The sequence below is a fragment of the Podarcis liolepis genome (assembly GCF_965112155.1).
Source record: "Podarcis liolepis genome assembly, chromosome: 6".
NCBI classification, from domain to species: domain Eukaryota; kingdom Metazoa; phylum Chordata; class Lepidosauria; order Squamata; family Lacertidae; genus Podarcis; species Podarcis liolepis.
Window position 1 is genome coordinate 13,992,123 of NC_139559.1, and position 17,948 is coordinate 14,010,070.

The following is a 17,948-nucleotide window of genomic DNA, read 5'->3' on the forward strand; positions in this document are numbered from 1 at the left end:
TTCTCACCACATTATTCTACTGCTCTTCTCAAAGAAATATTTTCCCATTCTTTAACATAAAACTATCTTACTTTAAATTTAAACACCTTGCTTCTTGCCCTAACGTCTTGTATTCTCTAGGAAAGGGGGTCACACATACCAAAGATACAACAGAATGAATGTGGCAAATGACAATTGGTCATTCACTCTGGCTTAAGATCAAGCAATTCAACAGAAGAGGGATTGAAAAGGTTTGCTATTGGAACTCTAACAAATGTGTGAATTTAAAGGGTGGGGGTGGAATCCCTGTAAATACATGGAGTTGAATTCAACTAATTATACTTGGAGGAGACTGAAATCAATGGGTATGGATAATTTAAGTCCACTGATTTCAGTGGATCTATCCCAGATATAACATACCTGGATTCAACCCATAATGCTGTTCTACTTCTTTCCAACATTAGGCAATAACCATGCCGAAAAGAGAGGACCTATAATCTATCTACCAATTTGAGCTCCTCCTTCTTGAACTGTAGCCCTCAAAACTACCATTCAGTGTTGGCATGGGCCTGAACCACCCTGAACATATGTCTCCTGTTTAACTTTTGTGAATGGCTGGCAATAGCAGCATACATTCGTTTACCTAGTCACTCTTCAAATGTTACCTCAAATGCATGGATTACAGACACATTTCCCTCTCCATAATATACTTGCATCCTAATCTCGCCAAATGAGAAAAAACCCCACTTAACTCACACATCTTCACTTTAGCAACTGACATGCACCTTTCCTCTTTTCCCATGGTTACAACTTCCTGTCCCTATTGTCTACGTAACTTAAATATCCACAAACTTTTCCTACCCCACTGCCAAGGGCAGTTATATAACAAGTGATATATATATATGTTATATAATGTGATGTTAGATATCAAAGGATGGTAAATGAAGATATACTTGCATGGAGTTATTTATTTCTAAGCTATTTCTGCAAATTTTCCCTGGAAAATGGCATCTTGTCTGTCAGTTTCTTAAACCCAACTGAATTTCACGATTATAGATGAAATTTCTTCTTGTCAAAGGGCAACGTCTCAAAACCACTCACCAACTATTCATTGCTTCTTTTGCTTTCCCAAGCATAGCTTGAAAAAGACGTCCTGGGAATTTCATTGGCTGTAAAAGTATCACGCAGGGCAAGAAAAGAGAAGGAGGCAGGCTCTACAGGTATGCAGATTGCAGAGACTGGTAGGGCCATGTGGAAACTGGGAGGTGAACGCTTTTTGAGAGGTTAGGGTACAGTCTAATTTTACAGGTACTTACAAGTTTTGGAAAAATGTAATGGTCAGCCCACTGATCAGGCAAGATGCTAAACTTAGCAAGTGCCTCTGCATACATCATGCCAGCACAAGTTGTAATTGGGTGTGAAATGCCTAGGTCTCTTTTGAAAAACAGCTGCAAAAATATTCAAATCTAATCCTGAAATCTATGCATTTTGTTCAATTACTTTAAGAGCAACACTGACTGAAATGGGTAGGTTCTGAGTACTGCAAATGAATCGCACTGAAGCAAGGCAAAATTGCCTGACTTTCTCCAGACTACCCTATATCAAACAGCAACCAACAAATGACATTTAAGAATGCATCAGTTCTTCCTCCACAGCCCAATCAAAGCTATTGTCATGGACAACTTGAAACATGACAGAATGGACAGAGTCTCTAAAAGACAAACCATGCCCTTCCTTGTATCAATAGCCCAAACTTTGGTTCACTAACCCTAACTAAGATCATAACATCTCTAGATATACCCCTCCTATGCAGATTACTTTGGGGGCTGAACTGCAAATAACATTTCTATAAATAGCAAAATCCAAGACAAGGGTCAAATGAATTGTTATGGACTGACAAACAAACAACAAAAACAAAAACCAGCAACACATTAGGGTAGTAAATACAAATATAGAAAAGGCACTAATTCCCCAGCCTTTTATGTATAATGCAGGGTATCCTACCCTTTGGAAATGTCATGATATCAACTGAATGCGAACAGTCTTTAAGGACTACTTATTAGGGCTGGGCGATATATCAATATATTGACCAAAACCGGTTTGAAGTTCACACCGTGATAACTGTTTCATAATATCTGACCTCGCAAAATATTGTTAATCACAATGTGTGTGAGGGCTAGGCAATATCTGGTTTTCAACATCGTGATATATCACTAGCTAAACACTGCAATGTTATTACCAGCTAAACATAATATTCATCGCCATACTTTGGACTGTCCTGAATGCCACCATTCGGTAGCGAAGTCCCAAACCAAAACTCTTGTTTGGATGCATTTTGGCTTGCCTGCTGATGAAAGTGACCATGAGGTGATTGATATTATCATCATTTATCAGTTTTAGACCCTTAAGTAGTAGCAGTTGCCAGGACATTGTCCTGTTTGCCTTTGCATAGTTCCTTCCATATTTCAGATATCGTGATATATCTAGACATCATGATGTTTAGCTGGTGATATATCACAATATTGAAAACCAGATATTGCCCAGCCTTACCGTTTATATGAAGCTAGGATAAAGCACACTGGAATAATAATTTTTGAAGCTTGGATACTTAAGCAACAGCTACATTCTAGTAAAAAAGAAGACACTAATTTAGGCTTTCAAACACCCTGGCATAGGAACAGACACCCTGGCAGTTTATTTCATTATTGTTGTTATATTTCTATTCAGATTTCTCACTAAGACTTTTTTGGGGAACCAAGGATGCCATTCTGAACACAGATTGCTTAAATCCCACTTCTGTGAAGCTGCCTAAATGTATAGGAGTGTACACCGAGTAAACTGATCAAGAGCCATATATTCTCCAATGAAAAGGGGAAGGAATCTGGATCCTAAACTAAAAGGCCACAGTAATTGTAGTCCATTGACTTCATGATCCATTGACTTCATGATCCATCATCAAACATGGCATCCTCTTAACAATGTTGTTCCACGTACCGGATCTGAACAAGAACATTGTGAGGCATATTCTCAGATTTCGCTCCCAAGCTTTATTATCCCATTCCTCTCAAGTTGCACCAAAAGCCCAAACTGTTCACTAACATACGCTAACTCGTGATTTCTACTATGAGGAAACCAATTCTGAAGAGTTTCTTTCCCCAACATTTTAAGGGTCCAAAAGTCAAGTAATATGACATACAGCTTCCTACTTCCATTCCACCAACTTCTCACTCTATCATGTACACATACATCCAGGCACCGCATCACATATGGCTAAGTACAGAAACGGTAGTACATTTTTGGTGGGCTAACTTGCAATTAGCAGTAATCGGCTAAATTTTGGAGCAGCTTGTTAAGGTCCAAGAACCAGCTGTAACTGAAACACTACAAATAATACATTGAACTAACATATGTACACTAAATCTATACTACATTAAAATCCTATTATCCAAGTGATAATAGGTAAGTATTGAGGACTGCATAACTTTTCTGAAGATGCGAGAGCGCCTCTTACTCGTCCATACTGACATATTTCTAAATGAGTTTCAGTTAAGCAATATTTTATTATTAGTTTATTATTTTCTTTTATTTCGTTTTCTACCTATCCTTTTACAGCAAGCCTTCAAAAGATGGCATACAACAGAAATTCAATTCCCGCCATCTCCAGTTAGGGTTTGTTTAGAGCAGGCTTGTCCAACTTCCAAGAGACTGCGATCTACCTGTTGGCCATCCCTGGTTTAGAGCAACATGAATGAAGAGGAACAAGCCACAGTATGCCTCAGGTTCTCCTTTTTACTTAACCAAAGTTTGTTGTGTGGTCTGAACTGGCAAACTGCGGGTAACATTAAATTGAAATCACAGTTACTGAAGATGGCTTGTAAAAACTAACCATGGTTAAGCTCAACCACAGTTCCAGGTCCAGATAACATGGTCAGCACTGGCATATGGTTTTACATTTTGTCTGTTATAATATAGCAGTAGAAAATAATCAAAAGCTGACGCGAAAAGTATGTGAACTAGTTCTCCTGGATGAATGGGAGAAGTGAGGAAAACCAAAGCTCACTATGATTCACTCCTACTCATTCACGCTGTCCTAACCAATGTTTACCAAGACATACAGATGCTGTAGAGTGAAGGGCAGATGGGGTTCATCAACCTGGGATGGTAGCTCATCTAGAAGGAAAACTCTGATCTTAAACCTTCACTGCCTTATGGGACATCTTTGGGAGAAGAAAAGGCTAAGGAGTAAAGCCTAAACAAATCTGAAATGGAGTCCCTAAGGCAGTTGGATGGTGCCATGTACACTTCTTCCAGCAGCTCCTGTTGCCAAAAGTATTCCTATGCTTTCCTTTGGATCACATCAGCAAGGCCGAGAGGAGGGTCTTGTCGCCTGGGCAGTCTAGGACCTCCATACACACTGCCCAGACTTATGCCCCGGGGAGTTCACTTCGGTGACTTCACCCCTAGAGGCGCACTCCACTGTCTCTTGAGACAGATGGATGCCAATACATATGCTAGGACTTCAGGCTGCCTTTGCTGAATTCTCAAACAAAATTATTTCTGAAATAGAAATAAATGTTCAAAACTTCCTTATTATAAAACAAATCAGATTATTGAAGGCAACTAAGTATGAACCAAAAGCAGAAGAGCTACATATCAAAATCTCGTGACTGAAGAAGTCTTTCCACATTGGTGTGTAGGTAGTACATTTTTCTTCTGAACTAACAGCTGGACCCAGGTCCAATATTTTTCACAAGGCTACCCCAATGAATCTGTTATAAATTACACAATAGTTACTACTGTTTTTCTACTAGCCACTAACTGGGGGGATGTGAAGCTACAGCACTGAATACTTGTAGCACTAGTGAAAAAGATGAATTCCAGGATGGGGTTGATTAGAAAAGAGAATGAAAATAAGACTGTGACTATGCTAAAGCCTTTATTAGCCTATAAATCTACAGTGATCTGGAATATTATGTTCCATTCTGATCACCCATTCTTCTAGAAGGAAATAGCAGTCAGAAAAGATGCAAGGCAATCAAGAGCACCTATCTGGCAACAAAAAAGTGAGAGCATTTGGGGATTTCAACCTTAGAAAAGAAAAACACTGGGGGGGGGGGAGAGAGAATATGATAAACAATTGTATTGACAATTATTTTCTCTCTCTCTCGCTTCCCTAACCTGGAGTGACCAAAACAAACTGGGCATTGATTCAGGGTAGATAGAAGTACTTCTTCACAAACACACAACAGATTTATGAATTGCTGCCACAATATAGATGAGAGGTTGCCAATTAGTTTACCTTGCTTTAAAAGGGAATTAGACCAATTCACAGGCAAATATCTCAATGATGATTAGCTAAAAAGAACCACCTTGTTCAGAAGCTGAGTACTGGGGGAGGGGGTAGAGAAAGCAAGGAACTACCATGGAAGTCCAAAACTGTTTTTCAATTGTCTGCACCACTTCAGTTTCAAGACTATTTTGCTATGCAGTACCTTTTGTCCCAGATGGGAGCAGATATTTGGGTCCTGCCCAGATACTACCCCAAAAAGTGACTTGGGGTATTATTGTGGAATACTGTAATGATAGTAGAATTCTGAAAAAAGATAGTAAGCCTTGAAATTCCAATTAAGAAATATGTACTTAAGACTGGGTCATACATCTTTCTCTACAAACAATGGAATGCCAAACCAGGATATTAACTAAATAATTCTTAAGTTGAATAGGTTTTGCTTGACAGGGAACAATATAGTCAACGCTTGGCCCATCCAAAGTGACAATGAAACAGAGAGAACCAAAAGCTGCTTATTTTATCTCAAATCTGGAAACCAAAACAGCAATCATAAAAGTCTGTCAGTGGCCTTAAACATAAAACCAGTATGTAATCAATTTCCTGAAGCAACCCTTAATACTTCTTCATAAAGTGCATTCAGTTTACTTTGAAAGAAAACACTGAGCCTACTACAGAAGAAGTTAGATGTCAGCCATATTGTGAGAGAAACTGCAGCAAAACTTCGCCTTCATAAAGCCTGACAAATGAAACCTTGATGCAATCAGTTAAGAAGCAGGCTCCCTCGCATATTTGAAAAGTTCAATCACCATACTCTCAAACTAAACACTACCCTTTCCCCCTATAAAGACAATAAATCCTCAAGGAGCCACATTCAATTACTCCAGAACTCACAAATATACTTATAATCAATCATGCACATAACTTCAAATAATGTGGTAGGAATATAGATGCACTTACTCTGCATTAAATCCGTTCACATGCAAGATCCGCATTTGTTTGACAATTGTGCTTTTACCAGATTCACCAGCACCTAAAAACAAAAAAAGTAAATCAATTTCAGAAGGAAGTAAAATAAATTCTGGGGCACATGAGTCGCTTCAAGAGGCAAAATCCATGAACCTAGGTTACTCACCACAAGACTGAAAACTGAAAGGAAAAAAAGCAGTAATTGCCACTGGAAACTGTAGCTGCAGCTAAAAATAAATGTCCAGCTGAAGTCATGTGTCGGAGCTGAAGCATGAAATATTTCACTATCCATTTTCCCCCCCAGTTGTCTGCATCAAAAAAGCAGAATGGGGAAACTAAGGCAGAGGCAAGTTTAGTATTCTGAAGGGAAACGGGAGTTGCCTCAAACAACGACTACTTCAAAGGGGGGGGAGAAAGGAGCAAAGCCAATTGTGTCTGTAAAACCCTGATGTCTTTAATCACACCACCAGCCAGTTCAACACACTGAAACAGAGAACATGGTGCCATTTGAGAAAGGAGAACCCCTGCCACCATTCTGCTACAGCGATGCCTAAGAGCCCCCTCCTGCTCCCCACCTCTCATCTGCATCCTGGAAGCAGCTTCCCATCACCTCCACATGCTCTACACCCCATGCACATACCCACCAAGCTGCACATCAAGTCTGCATTTTGAAAATACCATCTTGCTCACTCCCATGAGAAGACGTCCTTCATTCTGCGCCCTACAACTAACCCTTCTCTTTTCTCCCACTCCACACACAAGAAAGCCCCTTTTCTCCCCATCCAGTCGGCATGTTGCACCCACTCAGTCTGCACAGTGAAGGGCTTGAACCATGAAATCTGACTGAGATATTCAGGCACTCCAGCCACTAGCTTTCAATATTTCTATATAAAAGCTGGCGTTTTCTCTTCCCCCTTTGCAGGAAATCAAGTCCTGCCATGGTGATGCAGACACACAGATGCTCTAGCATCTTTGGGTAGTTTATTTCCACTTACAGCTCTCACAAGCCCCAGAAAAGAGAGAAATTTAGGAGACCTAAGCAAGGCAGGGATCATGAAGGCATCATTTGTGTTTCTTCAATGCCAGGCTTTCCCCGGTACTCAATGACAGCACAAGCCTCCATTTTGAGTCTCGTACACAAAACTAAATTTTAGCAGCTATATATCAAAGTATATTTTTCTGGGGAAGTCTATCCTGTCTCCCTTCTCTTTCATGTTTTCAAATTCCACAGCAACCTAACTCCTTCCTTCACTCCAACACACTATTAAAACTACTTAAACTCTGAACATTTTAATGCCAGACATGAAATCTTCACTCCCACCCCATTCTTTATATATATTGGTGGAAAACAGGTTCAGAAAGATTTCACCAGGACAGATAAATAACTGCATATAGCACTCGCCAGTCACAGAGCTGTAATAGGTCAAAAATAAGCAAAAATCTATCATACCAAGCATAAAGAGAGCTCATCAAAAGTGAGGGTGTTTTTCCCGACCTTCCACCATGAAGATGCAGGGGACAGCTAAAACTATCAACCCCGCAAAACTTAAGCAAATACCAATTTAAATTCCTACCCTATTCCTGAAATTCCCAGCAGCTATCTATAACTATTGTATTTTCTCTCATACTGTGTTTTTCATTTAAAAAACACACTAAACAGTTATCACTGATATGTCAGTCAAATGCATACATGATTTGAGAAACCACACTAAGGACTTCTAAAAGTCCTATGAACAAGCTTTTAAGATGAAATGTGTTTTTTCCATTGCATTATTCTTAACATGTTCACCACATAACACATTATTACTAGTACTGTGCACTTGTGCTTTCATTTCTGGATTTTATAGTACTTACACTACTACACCACAGATTTCTTGTCATTCTCTGTATGACTTAAGGACTGCATGTAACTACAGTTTTTAAGCCACCACATCTGGGCAAATCAAATTTAAGACACATAAGGAACCCATGTTTTAATTATGAAGAGCCAAGCTATTTTCTAACTACTTGAAGCTTAAACAAATGCATATAAATGTCTATAAGCTTCTGTTCTGTATATTTAAGCTGCAAAACTGATTTCCACAACAGTTTTAAATACAAGTTACATGGGACTGAGCACAACTGATTTAAACAGATTTACTTCCAACTATGCATTCTTAAGATCGCACACATGCATCGGGCAGACATTAAATCAGGTATTTTCCTCAAATTTATGTGCCAGAAGGGACCTGGATAATCACTTCAATGCAGAAAATGTTGCTATAATTATTCAACTTGTATTTTAGACATCTTCCTTTCTTAAAATCAATGACTTAAAGGCTCTCTTCACTCAACAGCTCACTGAGTCCCATGTTCACTATTCCAATCACCAACACCACCTAAAAATATGGATCATAGCAAACTAGGTTCTCCTCTAAAAAAATACAGGCCATTCAAAAGCAATACTCCAGTACCATTAGATACTACAATGTCACACAAACTGCGTGTCTGAAAACAGAATATTCATTTTATGTTGAGGTCTTTGGGAAGTGTTTTAAACCAAGTGTGTATCTGCTGGAAAAAACACACCAAACAAATAGGCCAGCATTTGGTATTAATCTATATGGAGCCAAAAATGCTCATTCCCCAGCCGCATTTCCCCAATGTTAATGATAATAATAAATGTGACAAAGGGAAGGACGCAAGTCCATCACAGTATTAAAAATAAACCTTTCCTTCCGCTTCCTTCAAAAGCCTCCTTTTCCGAGTCCACATTTAGCCCCCTTTCCTTCCAAGTCCCCAGAAAAGCACCTTAGCCCACCACCATCCCATTTATCCAGAATACACCCCACCTCCAACTCAACAGAATACTGCAAAGCCCCACTCACCTCCACACACTTCCTGTAAGGATTTGTGCATGTATAGCGTTCCCAAACGGGGAAAAGGGTGAGGCTGGATTCTTTTCATACTCCCTGTCCCCCATTCGCTACTATCATCCACTTCAGTCCCCCCACCAAGGGCCCACACGCAGCGACTGCGACCACTTTAACTGAAGTGCTGAGCATCCTGTGGCCTGCAGCCCCCACCCCCCCAAAAACCCTCTACCTGTACAGGCCCCGACATTACATTCTATGAAAGTGACATTCCACTTAAAACATCACTGACAGCTGCCTCAACCAGTAACAGTTTGAAAAGACCAGAGTGTCTTTTCAACAGTGGTTTGTGCCCTCTTCTCCATGCAGCAGTTACCTATGAAGTACAAGGTGGGGGGGGGCAGAAACAGGAGGTGGTGAGCCATGTTTGGGGGGGGGGGCAAGCCAGTCTAAAAAGGGAAATGTATGTTTCTGTCTGTCACCTTAATAATAATAATAATATTCTGTCACCTTAATAATAATAATAATAATAAGGTAAACCCTAGGAGTAGGGTGAGCTACCAGTTACAACTTATCCACTTTGGGGGGTCCCAAGCAGTGGGGGGGGGAGGTTTAGAGGAAAAGGGCCAACCAGCGTTGTCATCCACCTCAAGGGGTTTCCCTGCTCACCAAGGAACACACCCGTGTCCATGAAACGTATGAAAACGACGTGTTGGGAACAGAAGGGCTCCGGACCCTTTCGAGTGCCTAGCTGGCTCCCCTCCCCCGAGCTGTCACCCCCCTGCCAAAAACAAAAACACCCCTCCCCGTTAAAAACACACCCCACAAGCGTGGCTGCAGTACGAGCAGCCAGCGGCTGAGGGCCCGAGGCCTACTTTCTCCCAGGCCCCTTTTCCCTCGCCGCCAACCCCTGGAGACCCGCTTCCTTTTCCCTTCCTGCCAAGCCGGGGGAGCTTCCCCGAGAAGCCCGCGGGGCAGGCAGGCAGGCAGGCAGGCGAGCGAGCGAGCAGGCGGCCTGGCAGGCAGGGCCCCACCTCTCCCTCCTGCTGCCCAGTCACTGCTGGGCCCCGTTATTGCCACCCGTTACCCAGGGAGACCCGGGCCTCGAGAAAGACGTCCGCGCTTCCTTTCGGCTCTCTCCCGCGCCCCCGTGTATGCGGAAGGGGGGGCGCGCGCTTGGCCTCCTCAACCCCCCCCCAAAAAAGAGAGACGCCCTCCTCCCCGCTGCCCCCGGCCGCCCTTACCCAGCAAGAGGAGCCGGTGCGTGGCCCTATAGACCTGCTTGTCCTTCTGCAGCTGCTTCTCGATTTTCTTGTTGGCCTCCCGCTGCGCCTTCTCCTCGTTGCGCTGGTCCTCAGTCTTGCTGTTCCCTAAGCAGCCCATCTTGGGGGGGGGCGGAATGGAAAGGGGGGAAGGGAAGGGGTGGGGTGGGGAGGAAAGGCCGGGGGTTGGGGGGGTGCAAAGGAGGGGGCACCCGCAGCCGAGAGACAGAGAGAGAGGAAAAGGGAGTGGGGCAGGAAGCAACCGGGTCTCGCTGGAGAGAAGGCGGCTGTATCTCGGGGGGGGGAGCCTCTCTCCTTCCCCCCCTTTTTTATTCTTTTACTCGCAGCTGCCGCTGTCTAAAGACATGGAGGGAGCGGAGTGCGGAGCCTACTACGGGGTTGGTTGGGGGGGGGGGGAAGAGGAGGGGAGGGGAGGGGTTGGGGGGGAAGAGAGCGATGACTTTGCTACTGCTCAAGCCGGGCCTCCAACCTCTTTTCTCCCCCACACCTCGACCAGATCCTCTCGCAATGCAGATCCGGAGAAAAAGGAAAAGGGGGGGGGGTAGGAATAGAAGAAGACGGGGGTGTAGGGAACGGAGGGAGATTGGCAGTCACGAAAAAAGAAAAAAAAGGGGGGGACCACACTGGCGCGCGGGGGGGGGAGAGAAATTCTCCGCAGGATCACGGGTTAAAAAAGCTGCCTCCTTCTTCCTCCTTCTCTCCCCCCCCCCTTTTCCAACCCCTGCAGCAGTAAAATAATAACAATAATTGGGTCTTTAAAAAAATATTTCCAGCTTCCACGCCACCTCCAATGGTGGGGGAGGGCGAAATGAGAATATTAAGAGACGTCTCTGTTTCTATATATATATTATATATATAATCCTCCAGGTCCAAGGCGGCGGCGGCGGCAGCAGCAGAGCAGCTTCCAAGCAGAGAAACCTCCCCAAATCCTGGGCACGGAGAAAATCTAGAATTGTCTCTCTTCCTCGCTCCTCTTTTTTCTTCTTCTTCTTTCCCCTCCCGTCCCTTCCCTCCCTTTGCTTCTTTTTCTTCTTCTTTTTTCTTCTTTCGCCTTCCTCGCTCGCTCTTCTTCCTGCCTTCTCCTTTTGCAGCGCGCGCACACACGCCGCCTCCCTCTCCAAAAAAGGGCGCAGCGCCCGAAGGGGGTCAAAGCCAACCCTTCGGCTGCTGGCTGGCCAAACGAGTCCCCGCTTTCCTTTCCTGGGCTGGGTTGCGGGGAGAGAGAGGGAAATAGTATCTCTCTCCCCTCCTTTCCCCCTCGATATTCCGCGGCGGCCGCTGTTGTCGCTTCTTCCTCCGCCTTAATGGTGGTTGCCGAGATCCGAGGCCCTCTTCGTTTCCCCCCTCCCTCTCTCGCTTGCGCTGCTCTCTTTCTCTCTCCCTCCCCGCTCTCTTTCCTCCCCGCTTTTCACGTTCGGTTTCCAGACTGCCGAATCCCCTTTGGCTTCCCCTTGCAAACGTGGGGAGCAAAGGGAAGGGAGGAGAAACGAGAGGGGGGGGGAAGCAAGTGGGATCTCCTCCCCAGTAACTGAAAATAACTCTCCCGATGAGGAGCTTTTATTTACTTCCTTCCCTCCTCCTCTCTTTTTATTGCCTCCCCCATTTTATCTCCCCTCCTCCCTCCCCTTGCATTTATTATTATTATTAGGATTGCGATTGTTGTTGTTGTTATTTTACTGTTGCATTCGACAGAGGAAGGGAAAGGCGAGAGAGGCAGAGACGGGGTGGGGCAAGGCGAACTCACACGGAACCATGGGAACTCAACCATTCACATGATCCCCAAACGTCAGGAGTTAACTGACTCGGAGGCGCCCTCTTCAAACACCCACCGGGAGAGAGGGACGCGCAGATCCGCGGCGGCGGCTGCCCTCGTTGCAATGCCGACTCCTTCCTTTCTTGACACGCCCAGGGGTTGCGCGCTGTGTGAGTGCGCGCGTGTGTTTTAAATTTAGCTTCCCGCTGGGCGGGGGGAGTTCCTTCTGGCTCTTTTTTTTTTTGCGGAGGGAACCTCAGTTTCCTTTTTGTTCACCAACGCCCCCTCTCTCTGCGGAACTGGGATCCTGAGCACGACGCGGATTTTGTACAAAATAGGATTAAACAACGGCCCCCAAAAAGGCTTCGGGGGTAGGCGAAAGCACCCGGCGAAATGGCACATCTTTAACTTTTGAAAATGCGTAACCAAAAATGCTTTCCAATTTAAAATGCGGCGGGGGGGGGGCGGCGGCGTGTTGATCAAATGCTGCGAGCCCTTGAGCCACGGTGGGGTTCCTGGGCAATTAAAGCAAATTAATAGCTGTAATTAAAAGGGAGAGGAAGTCCTTGCTGGTCATGCATAGGGATCATGGGTCAGATTGGCTGAAGAGAAGCGGGGCGGTGAAGTAGCAGCAGTAGCACCTGTAGGCAGCATGAGGAAGAAGAAACGAGGGGCCAAGGGAGGGAGAAATGAGGCAAGACACGTGTCAGGCACTGGGCGCAGTTTTGGGGAAGGAAAAATGCTTCTGCCACATTCACGAGATTTCTGCCCCTGGATTTTCCGTGCTGATTACGCTCGCATTGCATTTTGACGTGCCACATGGAAGATGCAGGGCAGAGTGTTTAACTCCTACTATTCTCATCCTATTTTTAACCTCTGGTCGTTAGCTGGCTTTGAGCTAATATTTATAATTTGCAACGCTTTATGTTACTGTTTTATTGCAACGTTTTGCATTGTTTTTGACTGCTGCTGGTGTGACATTTTCTTCCTTTCAGTTGTAATTTGAACAAAAAATGAATAGGCTGTGGAGCTGCCTCAGCAAGGCTAGCAGGGACAAGCCGTCTACAAATGCTGAAATGAATATGTCTGCAGTACTGTCCAGGTTAACAAAGGCCTGTGAATTCCTTTGATGAGCAAGAAAACTCATTCCACTGCCACCATTGTGATCTAATGTTCAATAGAAGGTTAGCAGGGTAGCCTAAACTGACTAGTTGCAAGGCAAGGTGTAGTGAAGGCTTGATTTGATGCCAGGGATTTATACAGTATGTTTAATGCAACCAGGTCCTCTTTTTTTTAGTCAGAACTCGGTACTGAATGTCTAACAATATGAGCCTATTTTTCAAACTAAGGCTACAGTCCTTTACAGGTGAGTAACTTTTCTAACTGCATTTTAATTCCCAGCTTTTGCTTGAAACCTATTTTTGAGTTATTGCAAAAGTGTGTTTTGCATCTTTCCTATCCAGTTCCCATATAATAAGTAGATGGGGGTAGCCTATATTGATCTTCAAACGTGATGGCTAAGAGTGTGAGCCATAAACAGAGAGTTCCCAACTTCCCAGTCCCTCCTCAGCTGTGAAATCATTAGGTGGTATTCAGTTGGCACCCGGTTTGTCAAATAGACCTTCTGATCTGCAATGTGAAAATAGTAATACTGGCCTACCTTGGAGGGTTTTATTTATATATATTTAAAAGTTTCTGTTCTATCTTTCAACACCATGCAGGTCCTTAAGCTGGCAAAACAATCCTAAAACATAAGGAAGGCACCTAAAACCAGACCCATAACTACAAACTTCTGTTACCTGGGTCATCTCGTAAAAAATGCCTCGGGGAAAGAGATTTTTGAACAACAAATACATTGTTTTTAAGGCAGGGGTTGCTGATGGCAGTGCCAGTATGTCCACCAGTAACTTCTATGGTACCTGTGAAAGGCCTCTAAATATCCCCTCAAAACTCCACAATGTGTGAGAAACGGTGTGCTCTTCCTGATCGGTGCCAGATGACACTGGTTTGGCCTATGCAGCCCCACAATGGCCATTTTGTGGCTGTGATAAATAATCATGTATCACTCATCACACACATAAACACACACACACCGCTCTTCATTATAATATATATGCTCTCCCTTCACACACATATAGCATGGGTAGGCAAACCAAGGCCCGGGGGCCAGATCCGGCCCAATCGCCTTCTAAATATGGCCCGTGGACGGTCCGGGAATCAGCGTGTTTTTACATGAGTAGAATGTGTCCTTTCATTTAAAATGCATCTCTGGGTTATTTGTGGGGCCTGCCTGGTGTTTTTACATGAGTAGAATGTGTGGTTTTATTTAAAATGCATCTCTGGGTTATTTGTGGGGCATAGGAATTTGTTCTCCACCCAAAAAAAATAATAGTCCAGCCCCCCTACAAGGTCTGAGGGGCAGTGGACCGGCCTCCTGCTGAAAAAGTTTGCTGACCCCTGCATATAGTTTGCAGCAAGCAAAAAACCCCCAAACAGTCTTTCGGCTTAGAGAACCAGAGAAATTAAAACCCTCCTTTGTAGGGTAACAATATCATCATGACCTGCTTTTCCACTGGATAATGCAAACACCGGGAATCTTACGTGTGCAAAGGAAGGGGGTTAGTTTTGTTCAAGTTTTATATTGCCCGTTGTCTCCTTTCGAAAATGAAAACAACAAAAGTCCTTGTGGATAAGATTCTGGCCAGTCTTGCAGATATGGAGGGAATGGAGAGTTGCCAGCTCATACCACTTTAGAAAGGAAGGAAAAGTTGCCCGCCACCTTGGGGCTATTTTTAATTCTTGGCCAGCAGACCTTTCCAGAGGTCTTTTTGTTTTTTTTAAAAAAGGACATTAAAAAAGACATTTAACTACTTTTAAAAAAAGTTAAATTAGTATTTTCTGACCCTTAATACAGTTGCAGCACTAGCCTGTCCAAGTCTGATTGGATTAAAAATAATTTGTATTTAGGGGAGAGGGATATTACTAGTTCTTTTTTTTGTTAAAGGAAAGTAACAGAACAGAAACCAAGATCAACCTAGGTTGACCATGCCTGACATTTTTACTATATGCGGTTGGGCAACTAAATGTTGAAATATTTCAGTTAATTGAGGTCAGAAGGTAGAGCGTTTCATTGATTGGCCTAAGTCACCTGGTCTCAGCCATGTGCCTCAGGCATCAAGTTTTGTATCCGCAAACATAAACGGAATAACATTTATAGCAAATATGCTGCAGCAGTGTTTCTCCACTGGCCCTCACCATTGAGCCAGGGGTCACTTTCAAGTGTCTCCTCACTTGCCTAACCTGCTCCTAACTCTACAATTCCATGATTCTGTGCTCAGATGACTCTCAATGTGAACACTGGTGATCGGTAGGGGTGTTGATGTCCTACACATAATTTCCTTAAGCTCTGCAGCAGCTGACACAAAACCTCAAAATTGCTGACCTTCACCCCATCCCCATGATCCTTAATGACTATCGCAGGACAAAGGGTAAATTCGGTGTACGTACAGTTTACACACTAATCTTGCCATGAATTATATATCTCAGAAGTGAAGTCGAAGCCAGCCTGTTATGGCCCTCACTCAGTGAGGTACAAATAAGGCATAAATGCAAAGCAAAGAACTTGGAAAGTTTACAGGAATAGAGTTTTGCCCCTTTAAACTAATAATAATAATAATAATAAAATACAAAAATGGAAAGTAGGTGCGGGGAACTGCAGTCTTTGAAATTTTCTTAGTTACTAGCCATAAGAAGTCTGGCTTCACTTTTTAAAATGAGCTGTATTTTCTCACTGGCCAAACTGTTGATGTTCTAGACGGTTCGTGAACATTCTCAGGAAATAAAAGAGTCTGCACAGGGGATGTAGGGACAAGTGCCCCCTCGCTTTATGGAATTTATCACACCTACTGAGGTTAAGGCGATGCTTATTCAGAATGGTCTTTCCACCATGCCCATTCATCTGTTCCACCACTGCCATAGCACCACCTCCGAGGAACAGAAGTCAGAAGGCAAAGTGGTAGCTTCCTGAGCTGTAACTTGCTTTTTTCTAAATTTCCTGCCAACGTTGCCACAGCGATGGCAACAACACTCTCACCAGAGGCATACGTCTCTCACGTTTGTCAATTACAATATTTAGACACTTCCTGTTACCTGGGCACCAAAGGCGGTGTACGATAATATATAAATAAAAAATACAAATGCAATTTAAAATGCAGTAAAATAAACAATCAGACGGAGAATAAAAAAAAATCCTTGAAATTCCGGAGCAGCTCACCCATCAGCAGCCAGCAAAAGCCATAGTAAATAAATAAGTTTTCCACATGTGCTGGAATTGTATCACTGTTGGTCGGCGTGTGTCTTATTTCTCAGGAGAGACCATTCCAGAGAGTGGGTGCCACTGCAGAGAAGGCCCTCTTACTGTATCTGTGCTGTAAACTGCATGCTTATCAATACCATCGATGTAATCCCTGTTTTCATATCACTCAGTTCATTTATTCAAAATATTTCTGTCTTGCCTTTGCCGAATCCCCGTTCTGCCCCAACTCAGCAATGTGTTTGCCATATTGCCCCCTAGTTTCCGCATTTAGAACTGTTTTTAAATTTCTTGTCGTAGATGCTGAGCATCATGCATAGGCTTACTATTCCTATATACCGTAGTACAGTATATTTAATACTCATTAGACTATTTTGCAGAAGGAAGAAAAGCCACCCATGTGGGCCATCTTGTCTGGAGTTGCCATCAGGATTGCCTGGCCTTGCATTGTATTTTTACCTCACCCATGCCCATCTCTTTTATCTCAGTCAAGATTCAACAATCCATAAATCCTTCTTCTGTCGCTAAACATTTGATTGCCTGTATTTATAAGCTGTTCAACTTTAGTAAACTTATTACAGATGAATTTTCATGAAAAGGTGGATTGTGTGAGAATTTAGTTGACTGGATAGACAACTTAGAAGAAGGCGGGACATAGCTCATTGGGACAGCATCTGCCTTCTGTCCAGAAGGTCAGATTCAACCCCTGGCATCTCCACACAAGATTGGGACAGACCCCTGCCTGACACCCTAGAACACTGCTGCCAGCCAGTGTGGAAAATACTGAGTTATATGGACCATTGGTTTGACTCGGTAGAGAGCAGCCTTTCAATGTGTTGATCTTCAGCTGGTTGCCAGATCTAAGGTGGGTCATAACAGCAGTACTACCACCAAACAAATATATAGTAAAAATAAATAAATTAAAATGATTCATCAACATGCAAATTGGGGCTAATGGTGGGCCCAAGGTATGAAAATATTAAAGACTTGTGGCCTAATGTGTTGAGGTCTGAACAACTTGTGGTAACACAGCCAAGACACAAACACACTTAAAAAAATGTCTAGAGCCAAAACACCCAGCTTCTTCCCATTTCTTCTCAACAATACCAGAAAAATTGTGGATTCATATATGGACAGAAACATAAAAAGAATAATCTATTATGGTATCAGCAATTGCCACCTGGTAAGTTGCCATATGTCCTCTTTTTCTAGGGCACGCACTGTCATGGTTATGTAAAATAGGAGTCGTGATAGCAATCCATAGTTAAAAGTAGAAGTCTGCAAATCTGTCCTCTTTTTTGCTCTCCAAAATATGGCAACCCTACACAGACTGTTAGGTGACATTATTGGAACACACCAATGGAGTAGTTTTGTCATCCAGCTTTATGATGGGGCAATCTCAAAAGCTCACTAAGATTTAAATTCAGACAAGTAGCTTGAACACAATTTCCTCTAATGTAGACAAAGCTTAGACAGTATTATGTGCTTTGTAGAAAAGGAAACTTGGCAAAAC

General features: G+C 43.3%; 2 protein-coding genes across 8 annotated transcripts in view; both read right to left on the reverse strand.

Moving 5' to 3' along the window:
* The window catches only part of EDN3 (endothelin 3), a 527,748-nt gene that overhangs the window by 382,151 nt on the left and 127,649 nt on the right, over window positions 1-17,948 (reverse strand). The gene's annotated exons all lie outside the window — the stretch shown is intronic.
* GNAS (GNAS complex locus) overlaps window positions 1-17,948 on the reverse strand; it is a 177,698-nt gene that overhangs the window by 91,470 nt on the left and 68,280 nt on the right. For 2 of the 7 annotated variants that reach the window (XM_083507610.1, XM_083507611.1), the window contains exon 2: window positions 6,227-6,299. In XM_083507610.1, the coding sequence (XP_083363736.1) occupies window positions 6,227-6,299 (73 nt within the window). Of the gene's footprint in view, window positions 1-6,226; window positions 6,300-6,401; window positions 6,764-9,102; window positions 9,477-9,756; window positions 9,851-10,331; window positions 12,264-17,948 lie in introns of those variants that run through there. The other 5 variants (XM_083507613.1, XM_083507612.1, XM_083507615.1 and 2 more) reach the window with 5 other exon arrangements.